Below are 14,377 nucleotides of genomic sequence, written 5' to 3'. Positions count from 1 at the left end.
AGCATGGAATTTTTCATTATTTATTTTGTGACGAAACTGAATTTTAGTCTTTAAAATTGAGATACCTAAATAAGAGGGAGGTGAAATTTTCCTCCGCCCCGGGCGGCTGACGCCCACGCTACGCCACTGGCCACAAGTACTGTACAGTCGACCCCCCTATAAACGCGCATTCCTATAACGACAATTCCTATAACGTAGCGAAAAAATTGTAGCAACATTCGTATAAAATACCTCCTATAACGTCATTTCGCGACAAGCTTGATAGAATCTGGACCAATTGTGGATGAGCAGCCGAACTACTTTCCTCCGACCCTGCGCCACGCTACAGAGCGGCTAAATTGAGTTTGCTATCGTCTGTATAGTATTATATATAAATTATATAAAAATTAGGTACTGTACATATAATTATATATTAATTATATATAAATTAGGTACTGTATATATAATTATATATTAACTTAATTTATTGTAACTTTATTATAATTATATATATGCTTTCTGCCGCCTGGCAACACGCTACGGAGATTTTAGGCTAGTAAGTTGAGTTTATTATCGTCTGTACAGTATGTAAATTAGGTACCGTAAGTCTAATACAGCACTAATTTTATACATTTCTTGTGAAAGAAACACTTCTTATTCAACGGCCATAAAAATTATTTATATTAATGATGTCTCCAAAGGTCAAGTTATTTTTCTGCGAAAAATTCGTTATTAGAAATCGCGGCCGCCGTTTCATGTGCTGTTCCGCGACGAAAACCAGCTTTAAGCAACGGCGTAGTCGAACGGTACACACTCGGTAAGTAATCCTATAATTTTTTGTTTATAGCATAGTTTATACGGATTATTCCCAAAAAATTATACGTGTTTTGGAAATGTTGAGTGGAATTAGTCTAGAATCGGTTAATTTTATAGAAGAAAACCTTTCGAACAGCCTTAGTCCGTAAAGTTCCCACCTATCGGGCTGCGATTGGCTCATGTATTTAATCATTCCTACAACGTAAAATTCGATTAGCGTGGAACATATCTAAGCGTTATAGGGGGGTCTACTGTAATAAGTATTAAAACTTTATCAAGAAAAAGGATATTTTAAAAATTACTTCTACAGACACTTTCAATTTTTACTTAGAAATAGATAAATTCATTTATTATAGAGGAGACAAAAATTTATTTGAAAAACACAAATATTTGTTTTATTTGAGTTTCTATTTAATAATAAGCAACGAAATACCATTTTAAAGTGCATTTTTATTCAACTAATATAAATAATATGTAGCCCAAAAGTAGCCAAATCGCCAAATGATATTTTTTACGTCAAACAAAAAAAAAGTAGCCACATTTGGCGCAATGTAGCCAAATCTTGCAACGTTGGAAAAAATACTAAATAAAGCTGGAGTTGTGAATCAAAGGATTATAAACCCAAGTGCAAGAAAAGAAGAAAAAGGACAAAAGATAAAATAGTGAGAAAGGTTGGAAAATTAAGGGTCAACAGAAGATCTATTTAACCTTTCTCACTATTACATCTTTTGTTTTTCCCATCTTTCCCTCCTTTTCCCAAATTTGGGTCTATAATCCTTTGAGTCACAACTCCAGCTTTATTTAGTAATCCTTCCTCATTCACACATTTCCAAGCATTTGAAAATATTTCCTTTCCACTCAAGAATAAAATACGAATAAAGGTTTACGGCTTTGTGAAACTTCTTTTTTGAGTTTATGCCGTTGAAATAGATAAATAATAAAAAAATTAAAACATTTTGTCGGTTTTGTTTACACGTTTATTGGGCCACATTGGAACTTGCCTTGGGCCGCGGGTTGGGCACCCCTGGTTTAAAGTAAGCTTAAATTTATTCTTTGCAATGACATGCAAATCAAGATAAACAATGTAGTATCTCTATCTGTTTGAAAATGAAAGCAATTGATGAGTGATTCATAGACAATATAAAATTGTTATTCTATGGTGATTTTAATTACTTTTATTACTAATTTTCATCATGAAGTCTTTGAATATTTTCTATTAATTGGTTCCTTCTGTATGTATAATTACATGATTGATTAGGTAATGAAAGGTTTAAAAACATAAGTGACTTGAATCTTTCACATGAGAGATCAGTCAACATTCATTTAAAGATATATACAAAATCATATGCATACTGTAGTCACTTAAATATTGATTCTTATTGTTTTTCATTAATGACTTCAATACTTTAACATAATTTAACAATTTGTACATAGTCCCAAGTCTTTTCTCTTGTATATTCTGAAGCAGTAATCTGTAATTGACAAGACTACTACTATAACTTGATCAGGAATGATGTAATGATGATTATATTTAATTGCTGGGGATTTTGAACATAATGCAATTTAGAATTAGTTATAATACTGTAATTTGTCCATAAATATTTTTCAAGATCAAGGAACATATGAGATTGTTCTGTTCAGCTGTTAATACTGAAACAGGATGGCTGTTAATTTCTATAAAGGAAATTGCTAAGGAAACAACTACGTCAACTATGTCAGTTACAGTAAGTGGAAATATTATGTAATGAGATGTTGTCAGGAAAAGAAATATTTGAAAATGAAATATTTATAATATATATACATAAACAAATGAGTTGCTATAAAAAAAAGCCTTTTAAAATTAGATTGAGCTAAAAAGTTTAATGATGAAATGACTAATTGCTTAATAGCTTAAATGAGAAGTGCAAGACGTATTTATAAAGTAAAGATGCAAAGTTCAGATAATATTTCTAAAGTATTTTATTTTTAGATTGACTTATAATATCTTAAGAATATGTTTATTTTTCAACATAGTCACCATGTACCTCAATGCATTTGGTGAGCCTGGAAACAAGATTCTTGATAACGATGTCATATAAACCTATCTGTTTTTGTAATAACATCATTAGTGTCTTGAATCTTGTCATACTTATCAAACTTCTTTCCAGAGAGATATGTTCCAACTTCAGAAACAAGTGATAATTGCTTGTTATGAGATCTAGGATTTAATGGATGTTCCAAAACATCTCACTTGAATTTCTGTAATAACTCGTGTGATTTGAGCAGTGTTCAGATGGACGTTATCATGCAGTAGGACACCATTTTGTCATATTTTGCATATTCATAGTGTCTTCACCATAAATGGAAACAAGTTCTTACTTCAGTGGCAGTTTCTCCTTTTGTGCAAAGGAATCGAATTACTGAGCACTTGGCAGAATTAGAAATTGACATGGCCATTTTAAACACAACTGCAAAAATAATGATAATGCAATTAAAATCAAATGATTTCTGTCACAAGACTTAGACCTGAACAGATGTAGCACTGCAGAAAGTTGTGAAAAAATTTTTTGTGGATTTCTGTTCACCTTGTATCTTTACTTTCTGAATGTGCCTTGTATTTTCATTTAAGGAAAATGAAGGATTATTTCCCTTAGCCTTTTAATTAAAAAAAATCTCTTTTGGTATATTTTTCTACTACATGTGAAAAATGAGGAGTTCAATAGTGGTGTAACTTCTTCAGATATCAAGCTTCAGTTAACAATGCTAAAATTTTTATGTATTTAGATATCTCTGGACAAAATGTAAACTTACTGCAATTAAATATTGATGAAAACAAAACAAATATCACACTGAAATTTGAAGTAGTGTGTGCCACTTTTACAATACAGCATCTCAACTTTAAAAAATTGGAGTTAGAGCACTGTTGTGCTTGACTTTTAATTGCAAATGTATTTATTCTATTGATGGTTTAAATGTCTTCTTAGTTATTGAAAATAAAACTTTTATATCAAATTGTATTACATAATAAAAATTTTTTTGTTATTGTTATTTGTAGTTAAACAGCAGAGCGAAACAAAATATAAAAGAAAGACAGTGTTTAGTGACAGCTATATCATCTGGAGTCAGCCAAGAAGGAATGAAATTATTTGTTGCCATTACCAAGACGTAAGTGTTTTAGGTAGTTTTTAACAAAATTTAATTATTTTGTTAGAACTTAAAATTTTTCATTACTATTATAATTAAATATTAAGTATCAGTGAAGTTTCCTGGCAAGGCAAGAACATAGTTGTAATGAATCAAGTTACCATCACTCCACCTTATCGTCCTGAGAATTGTAAAGGGAAAACTGAAGGTGAAGCCTTAAACCATGTTAGAAAGATAGTAAGTAAAATTTGTAAACACTGAAATCTTAAGCATTTACTTCTACTTTTATATATAAAATTCTACTTAATAACCATTAATAAGATGTTTTTGAAAGTAAGATATCTTCATCTAACTAAATGTGTATTTTTATGGAAGATAACATTAAAATGTTTTACTTTTTTCCACAAAGTACATAGATATGAAGAAATTATTTTCTTAAAATAATTTATATTAAACTTGATTTTGAAGTACAAATATTAGGATATTTAGGATTAAAATGATGTATTTTAATCCTGTTTAGTTTGAAGTATTACTAATCATTATTCGTAGTAGTGATTAGTGCTACATTTTCATTTAGTATTAAATATGTAATTCTAAATGGCAATCATCATTAAAAATACTGATAATCTTTGAAGTACCAATTAATCTTTTATGTAATAGATTAAGATGAAAGTTTAACATATACTTCTTTAATAGTTTCTCTTTCACATTAAGATATCAATTATTAATCACTTATCATAACAAATAGGAACACTTTGGAATTCATTTGATTTTCATAATAGTTTACTTTCAGGAAATAAATATTTTCTTAATTTACCACATTGTCATATTATTTCATTTTTGAATATCTTTATTTGTAATGAATTAATTCCTTCTCCAGATAACCTTTGTACCATTTTTATTAGAATTTATTTATCATCAGTTTAGAATCATAAATTATTTTTTATGTTGCCTACTGCTTTACTATTTTTGTAATGTGTTATAAAGAAAGTTGGACACAAGCATGGTCTATATATATTCTATTGGTCATACAACTCTTCAAAAAAGTTACCAATGACAATCATTCTTGTTAGGTGGTGTTACAGTCAACAATTGCTCCACATCACTATGGCTCTCATACAGTAGTATGGCCTTATACAGTAGCAAATACAAACAAATTTTTGAGTCTTCAAAGAATATTTTACTAATTAATATAAACACAAATAGTGCGGTTGAGATTACACGATGATCCCAATTTATTCTATAACCATTTACTATTGAGACCTTGTGGATAATTATTGCTTTTAGAAAGAAGTTTTATTCATTAACATACTTTTTACAATATGCATTTTGTCCATGATCTGTATATTCATTAATTCAAGAATTAAAAATAAAAATCAATTGACCAGAAGATGCAATAAAGACTTACAAAATAATAAAAGTTATCAACAAAACATGTAACAACCCATAGAAAAAAATCCAGAGCTAATCAAAATGGAAACTGGTTTACACAGGTTCTAATTACATACCTTTAAATATGCCTGTTCAGATCTAATGTTAAGATTACAAATACAGTGAAACTGCACTTAACAAGCAAAACAAATTGTAAAAAAAATGACTCACTTAATGAGCGATGTTCTTCATAACGAGTGACAAGGAGAGGGAAAGTCCCAGACTGTGTGAATGCCCCATCAGTCTGTGTTTAGCACTCGTTCCATCTTAGTGTTGCTTGTGATCAAACATTTTTCCAAACTTGTGTATACACACATTACCTATAAACATCAATAACCATTGCCCATTATATAATAAACATGCCAAACGATATGCCAAATTCTTGGGCTATGTAAAGGCTATAATTAAATATTAGAAATTAATTAATTTGACTAGAGTTAGCCAGTTATGTTACCATCTCGTATTAAATTTTTAAAATGTCTAAATTAAAAATTATTTATTTATAATTATTAAATTTAATATCAGATGGCAGCATAACTGCCTATCTTTAGTCAAATTAATTAATTTCTAATATTTAATTATAGCCTTTACATAGCCCAAGAATTTGGCATATCATTTGGCATGTTTATCAGACGTGTTAGAGAGGTTGCAGCCGATGTTTTCATTGCGAAAACAGACGTTCAGCACCGCCATCCTGCCAGCCTAGAAGTTTGACAATGGCATTTGGAACATCGAACATGATTCCAATGACCTGCTAGGTGATCATCTACACCCGATATCTCTAGGCTGTTTCCTGACAATGATGCCATGTTTTATCAGAAACACCATTTTACCAAACAAATATACTTGGAAATGCTTGGAAGAACACAACAATAAATTCTACATGCTGTCTTGGCTTCCAAACTCATCAGACTGCAACTGCATTGAACATATTTGGAATATGCTGGAACATGTGATGAGGTTCTCACCCACTCCTTCACAAAATATGCACCAACTGACAAAATTATTCAAGTAGGCATGTTAGTCCCGTTAATAGGTATGTCCAGTTAATAAAAGAGGATGCTTGGCATCTGGTAGTCTTATGCTCTGGTGTTTGGAAGCTGTGATCACTCAGAAAGGTGGACCAACCTGTTATTATGCAGGTGTTCCTAATGTGATCATTTAGTATATATCTTTATTATTGAAAAATCCTATCACACTTTTATCAGATGTATCGAATGTTATGATTTTAACAATAGATTCTTAGATTCTGAATTTTAATCAGTTTATATAATATATATAAGTATTTATGAATAATTAAATCTAATTCTGTTTGGAAGTATTATCTAGAAGATGAAGAAAAATAGTAAATTAATTTTACATAAATTTTTCTTTAGATTCCTAATTAATATTATGCACACAAAACAATCAGTAACATAATAGATCCAGGGTGGCCAAGCTCCTTGATAGTCCGAGCCATTTTTCAAAATTTGAAATTTTTTGCAAGCCGCAATTAAATACGTATTAAAAAGGTATGCAAAAAATTCCAGATTACAAATTATATCCATAGCAAGAGTGATACAAATTGGTTCCTCCAGAGCACAATGTCAACTGTCCATTGCAATGACAGTTTACAAATTCAAAATCGGTCTGGAGACGGACGATTACGCCACTGTTTATGTTTGTTCGCGCAGTTTTCGATGAGTCATATCATTTTTAACTTGGACAGAAATGAAATTGGTTACAACGTTGCACTTAGTCTTTCATATTTGTTGTTAGTAATTTAAAAGAGATTTTGAAACACATACGGAACGATAATAATTTTTAAAAATATAATAACACAAAAATGAAAAGGGAACTCGGGTACATTTATCGAGAGCCACAAATAATCCTTCAAAGAGCCGCACGTGGCTCGCGAGCCGCAGGTTGGCCACCCCTGTAATAGATATAATTATGATTAAAAACCAAATTTGATGGATTGATTGATTGAGCAAATTTTTATCAAAATATCTATGAAAGTTTTCTAATAAATATTTCTATCTCATATTTTACTTTATTGAATAGGATAAATTGTATTGATATACATGTTAGTGTGACAATGTAATTTGTGGTTGTAATAAGGCAGGAATTAAAAGCTTTTCTGGAGATTTTGTTTAAAAGACAATATTTATTACAAATAATTACATTAATAATTTTCAAAATGTTTATAATTGTTTAGAATAATGAAAGTTGTACTTCTGACATTTTTGTGACTCTGTGTAAAAAATGCATATTTAAAGTTTTTATTTTTTATTTTTTAGGTTGAAAAACATCTGAAAGATCAGCAAATGCAACAACAGTCCAGATCACAAATTGCCCAATCATAAATTGCATGACTCTAGGTTTACTTTTATTTTCAAAAGAGAATAACTTCCACAGTTGTCTGTTCAGTCTTGAGACAAGTGTGATGCTCTATATATAATTGTTCTCATGTTTACAGATGTCTAATATATATTAGTGCTTGGAAATTAAGATTTCTGTTTTAAATTTTAAAGAGATTTATTTATTTTATACTAATTTAAATATAAGATTTTTTATTTGAACAGAATTTAGCATTTTTGCTCATTTTTTGAAATTTTTTGTATTTATATTCATAATACGAGAACATGTAATATATAAAGCACACATATGTCAAATTTTATCTAATTTCTTTCTCATGGACATTTTTGTATACATCTGACTGTGGAAGAGATTTCTCTGTAAATGGTGATGCCATCAAACAAGTGGAAAGTGAGATTATACAGTTTCATGCATGAAATGTATACATATCTCGGCAGACTAGTCCTGTTTCGTTGAAGCTTAACCACCTGATTCTAACACCAAAATGTGGGAAGTATGGCTATTTTGGTCTATTCATTAACAATAGACATCAAAGGTCCTGAATATGGTAAATTCCAAACAAAAAAAAGAACTGTACCATAGTTAGACCTGTGTAATAAAGCATTCAGTCTATCCTAAATACTAATTGAGATTTATATCAAAGATATAAACACTTGAATTTTTAAGGTTTTAAAATTTTATAAAGTTTATTTGAAAATTTTAATACTATATAATCTGTAATAGTTTCCAATTCACTTTACAGATATTGCAGAAAGAATAGTTGTAATTATTAGTTAGATTTGGTCAGCATGTAGAAAGTAGGAACAAACAGATATATTATCAAACTAACATGATCCTATATATTAATACAGTCAACTCATATTAAAATATAAAGCAGTCCAATTATTATCTTGCAACTTTACTTATCTAAATATTTATTATTTAACTGTTTTTCAGTTATTGAAATCTAGTGTTTATCCAAAAAATATAAAAATTTCAAATTTCACATACTTTTTAAAGGTAAAAATATTTTGACATGATTTCCACTATTGCTTATCAAGTATCTTGGGTACATATCAAAATCATTCTGTTCTTTGTTAAATTGAAATCAATTTGCTTAATTACATTGATTTATCATCCAAATTATTTAGAAACTTTGGTAGGATAAAATGTAAGAATACTAATTGAATCTCACTTATGATAAATTTGTGGAAGCTTCAAGTAATGTAAATTAATTGCATATGTACAGAATGTAAGGAAATCTTTTTGGATAATATTTTATAGAATTTTGTTACAATTTTATTTAAGAAATAGTAAATTCAATTTAAATTTTGAATTACATGGCAAATGATTACAGGATTTTATTGATAATTTGACACAAAGTTTCTTAATGCAGTAAATAATATGAAGCTCAGATCATATCACTCATTTTTTTCATTCAATAATTTTTTAGTTGTTTTTAATCTAAGATAAATTATTTATGTAAGAAAATATATAAACTTTTTCAAAAAAGCAATTTATAAAGTAGAATATCTCAAATATTGACAGGATTATTTGGTATTCTGGAGAAATTGTTTATTTAGGTGCTTTTTAACAAATTTTCAAAGATAAAACAACTCATTTTGTGTAATTGTTCACATTTTTAAATATAAACTATCTTTTTAAAATGTGAATTGAAACTATTGCTTAGTATACTATAATAAGTAATACATCTTTAAACTGATAGCAATTATACAGTATACAATATTTGCTTACCGTAATAATTTTCTTCTATTTGACTTAAAATAATTGACCTAAATAAGTACACACAAATTTTTCCTGTATATTCTTTATTGCTGCTGCATGCTGATCATTCCAATTCATTTTATTTGAAACTTCTTTTAATAATTGAATGTGTAAATTTATTCTTTGAATATAAAAAAAACCTTGAGTAGACTATAAGAAACTTAGGCACACCTTTTTAAATTTTATATTTTCATTTATTTAAAAACTTCAATGAATTTGGTTATCAAACAGAATATAAACTTTATAAAATTCTATATCAATTTTAAAAATTTCTTCTTTTTAAATGTGCTTATATAAAATGTTACAATATTCATTTTTATAATATGCAGTTAATTTTTAAAATTTAAATTTTAATATTAAAAAGAAAATTTATACCTTGTACATAAACCAGAGAAAAATTAGACTATTTCATTTTTCTAATTTTGTCATCTACATATAAAATCAAATAATGCAAAACACTGCTCTTTCCACTAGAAAGAAGAGCAGGTTTTGCATTATTTAATTATATGTTTTTAAAATAAGGAGCAATGGTGCTTTTAAGTAAAAATCAAAACAAATTTAGACTGTTTTTTCCCTCTCACATGATAATCATTTTAAGGCAGTGTGTGACTGTGGTCTTTTTGAAGGATTCCTCATGAAATTCACTTTTGCTATTTCTGCCTGCCCTCAGATATGTTTTTTGTTAAAGATATTCTTTGGAATTGCCTTTGATGCTTTTGCCACTATTATGAAAGGAAAATGGATTTTGTGCACTCAACTTTGATGCAAGGAACATGATAGATTTCACATTCATCATATAGCTCAGATTTGGCAATGCACAAGATCCTTTTATTGCCCAAAAACTTGCTCAACAAGTTAGTAATGATGTGTATTGTCATGGAAATTACATGTAATTGAACAGTGCACAGAACTGACAGGTAGTACTATCTGGTGATTGTTATGTGGTTAGCACACTATTCCTTGAAGATGATTATTACTTTTCCAGCTGATAATAGTTTTGTCCATTTGTAGTATATGCTGGTGACTTCACATTGACCTGTGCTCTCAGGATCAAAATGATGTAGCCAGGTTTAATGTATCAGCAAAAACTCATGCTTCAGAAACTGGGGAATCCATGTTCATGCAAAATTATGTGGACTCTCCTGTAGGAAACTGTTAGCATATCAAAAGGTTCATCAGTGGTAGTGAGATAGTGTTCTCTTTTGATGATACCAAAAGTGTTAGTTCTTCACCCAACACTCACAGGAGTCTAGAGCTGTTTGCTTTGAGGTTGATTCCTGGTCTTCACATAATGTCTTGAATATGCAGTGCTGTGGACTGAAAAAGTTTTTTCACATTACCTGTTTCAACATTTCATAAGTTTAGCCGATTTTCCCAAGCAGAAACAAAATTTTAACGCTACTGGTCATCACGATCAAAAGTGTACTGTACACAAGTTCAGAATTTTAATACTACACTCAATACGAAAAAGCAGGCTTAGTGTATCAGTGCAGACACCCTCGTATTTGAAATAAAAATAGGTGATTTCAGGTATCACATATTTAAAAATATCCAATGCATATTTAAAATTTGTATACACACTCACACTGTGCTCCATTTGACAGCCATATCTTAGAAGAATAAACAGCAATTTTTAAGTTAAAAACCAATAAGTGTATACTTGTGTTCAAAAAAATTACAATTCTACATAGAGATTATGAATCCAAGTAGAGCACTTCTTTTCTTAGTTGTGTTTAATGGCATAATTAGGAGATATTTGGAAGAAATTTTCAAACGGAAAGTTGACGAAGTTGTGGTTATTTTCTTTAATTGTGCACACAACTGTTAAGTACAGTACCTAATCGATTGTTTTTATGGATGAAATTATACTTTCTGGTCACGGATTCAGAAATCCCAGTTGACATTTCCAGGATTTGTCTATTTCCATGTTGGGCAATGAAAGNCAATAAGTGTATACTTGTGTTCAAAAAAATTACAATTCTACATAGAGATTATGAATCCAAGTAGAGCACTTCTTTTCTTAGTTGTGTTTAATGGCATAATTAGGAGATATTTGGAAGAAATTTTCAAACGGAAAGTTGACGAAGTTGTGGTTATTTTCTTGAATTGTGCACACAACTGTTAAGTACAGTACCTAATCGATCGTTTTTATGGATGAAATTATACTTTCTGGTCACGGATTCAGAAATCCCAGTTGACATTTCCAGGATTTGTCTATTTCCATGTTGGGCAATGAAAGTGGAACGAATGTAGTGTGCATCGTTAAGCGATGTTGAGCAGTAGTTTATCATGTTATTAGTTTATCTTTACATTAGTGCGTATTTGTAATGAATTAGATTATGAATCCAATACCTACAAGTTTAGGTAATAAACAATTTCGAAGTCAAAGCAGACACATTATTTGCAAGCAAATTATCCAAATATGTGTAGATTCTAAGTAAATTGTTAATACGGTAACTAGTTAAGTTCTTATTTCATTTGCAAATTTATTTATTGATGTAAACTACTGTAATTTCTGAAGTAACTACACTATTTTCATAATGGACTTGCCTTAGCCCATGCGTAGTAACGTCTAGTGCGTTCTCATCCGTCGTAGGACAGTATATAGCAGTGTTTCTCAACCTGTAACGAATCGTCGCTCCCTTCAATAAAACCGTTACGTAGTATCGCCCCCTTCACTTCCAAATTCCGATTCCAAGGGCCAAGGCTAATGCCAAATTCGTACTGCATTGAATAGACTAGTGACTAGTATAATGTTGTTTGTTTAATTATTGTACGATATAACGAATAAAATATCTAATTATTCTTAATATAATGTTTTACTATATCGCCCAGAAAATTGTTTTTCGCTCCCAAAATATAAATTGTTACTAATCGCCCCCTATGAGAAACACTGGTATATAGCATGAGTCGCAAACTGGCGGCCCGTTAAGACTTCATATCTGGCCTCCGGCTTTGATTTCTTTTCTAAAAATTAATATTTCTAACATCTTACGGGGATTAGACGTTTGAATTTTTTTCTGTTTTAACTGTTCACGTTTTGTTTAAAGGCCTGGCAAAAGAGCCTTTTTAGTTTTTTTTTTTAATTATAGTATGTTTTGGTTTATCGAATAATAATGATTACGCACCGCGCCTGATATACTTGTATCGGTACTTGACTAGCCCTTTGCTGCGTTTGAGTTTGTATAGGCTCTCTCGAGATGAATTGTCCTAGCAATTTGTAAATCCGTCGTAGCCAAAAGAACTGCTTAGATTATAGAAATTAAATATGATGTGCTATACAGAAAGCATAAGCATTAATCGATTTTTTTAAATAACAAAAGTAGCATGTAACAGAAGTGACTTCTGCTATGGCACTTTTTTTTTAACTGCCCTGTGGGCACTAAGGTTTATTTTTGCAAGCCCATTATGGATTCGGCCAGGCCCAGAATGGGGCGGCCGAGTGGTGAGGGACGGGGGTCGACATATCCGGACGGACCACCCCCGAAAAATTCTGGGGGACCCGGGATCGAGTCTCCCAGAGCGGTATGCTGCCACCTTGACCGCTCGGCCATCCGGCCGTCTTTGCTATGGCACTGTCCCTAGCATGAATTAAACTTGTTACGAAAGCTTTGTTACTAAGATGTATTTAATATAAAATTAGTTTGTTGATAAGTATCGCCTGTCTTCCGTTAATTAAAATGAAAGTTCACTATTTTGAATAGTTGATAATACTGTATGTAAGTAGTTTTTCTTTAAACTCCTCCCTGTGGACACTAAACCTCTTTCAGCAAGCTTATTATGGGTTCGGTCAGACCATAATTCGCGTTTTTCATGAACTATAGAGGGCGCTGCATTTTTACAAAATGGCTACTTTATCTGGGTTGCTTGTAACTAGTAATGTGAAATTAATCATATATTACTGTCCGATATAATGATATATGCTGCCTGTAGCTGTTTATCGAGAAATTTTATAGAAAGAGAACAATTATTGTTAGCGGGACACGTCATTATGTGGTATCGAAACAAATGAGTGAGATCGTTCTATACATATTTGTGCCCTTTGTGTTAAAAACATCAGCTTTGACATTGTCCCATCAGTGCCGGGTTTACAAGTAAAAAGTCTCGACTTTCAAGGGACCTCAAACATTTGTACAAAAAAGAAAATTGAAGTCAGATTTTGTAATAAGCATTTTTTTACAAACCAACAAAACATACTTCACTGTTTATTTTGTGTAGTATTTCATTAATTTTTTTCTAAGAATTAACATAAGATCTTTTTTAAAAAATTTATAAAACCAATTTAAAAAAAAAAAGTTTTTTAATGGAATGGGTATAAAAATTTAATTAAACTTAGTTATAAAACAGAAGACTAGTAAAACCTCATGTGTTTTTCTTCCAATATCCATATTAAATCAAAGTCATAGTCTGGTTTAATTCTTTTCTTTTTATGATTGACTTCTAAAATCGTGAAGGGTTGGTAAGGGGCCTTACAGAATTCAGCTTAGGGCTTCGAAATGCTTAAATCCGACCCTATGTCCTACACAAAATTACCGGCATTTTAAATTTTAACAAAATGTTTTAAAATTGACAGCATAACTTGTTTGTGAAAGCTGGACAATCGGGAAACTGCCAATTCTTAACAGTCTAATCCACTCTTTCAGAATTCAGAGCTCATAAATGTAACCGATCAATTTCCGAATAATCATCTGCTTTTCCCGTTTTTCGTGTGGGAATAGACGAAAACTTATGTCAGGCTCTCGTAAGGCTTTGAAATTGCAATTTGGAACCAACAGTAAGCGTTGCTTTTTCTATTGCTTTTCATCTTTACTGCTGATAATACACAAGAATGAATCAAACGACCCAGATAGAATAGTTTTGTTTTTAAACACCAGAGGGCGAGCATCCGGTGAAAAATGCGAATAGG

At 30.5% G+C, this 14,377-nt stretch overlaps 1 protein-coding gene across 1 annotated transcript in view; it reads left to right on the top strand.

Annotated features, from left to right (window-relative positions):
- Window positions 1–8,619, top strand: part of LOC111636699 (protein LSM12 homolog) — a 34,444-nt gene extending 25,825 nt beyond the window's left edge. Inside the window, exons 3-5 of the mRNA XM_023381999.1 lie at window positions 3,830–3,939; window positions 4,026–4,155; window positions 7,629–8,619. Of these exons, the coding sequence (XP_023237767.1) occupies window positions 3,830–3,939; window positions 4,026–4,155; window positions 7,629–7,694 (306 nt within the window). The 3' untranslated portion in view covers window positions 7,695–8,619. The remainder of the gene's footprint in view (window positions 1–3,829; window positions 3,940–4,025; window positions 4,156–7,628) is intronic.
- Window positions 8,620–14,377: the final 5,758 nt, after the last annotated feature.

This window comes from Centruroides sculpturatus, unplaced genomic scaffold (genome assembly GCF_000671375.1).
Source record: "Centruroides sculpturatus isolate CEXI.00-Female unplaced genomic scaffold, Cexi_2.0 scaffold667, whole genome shotgun sequence".
Classification (NCBI taxonomy): Eukaryota; Metazoa; Arthropoda; class Arachnida; order Scorpiones; family Buthidae; genus Centruroides; species Centruroides sculpturatus.
The sequence above is the reverse complement of the archived record's forward strand: the minus strand, read 5'-3'. Positions and strand labels throughout refer to the sequence as shown.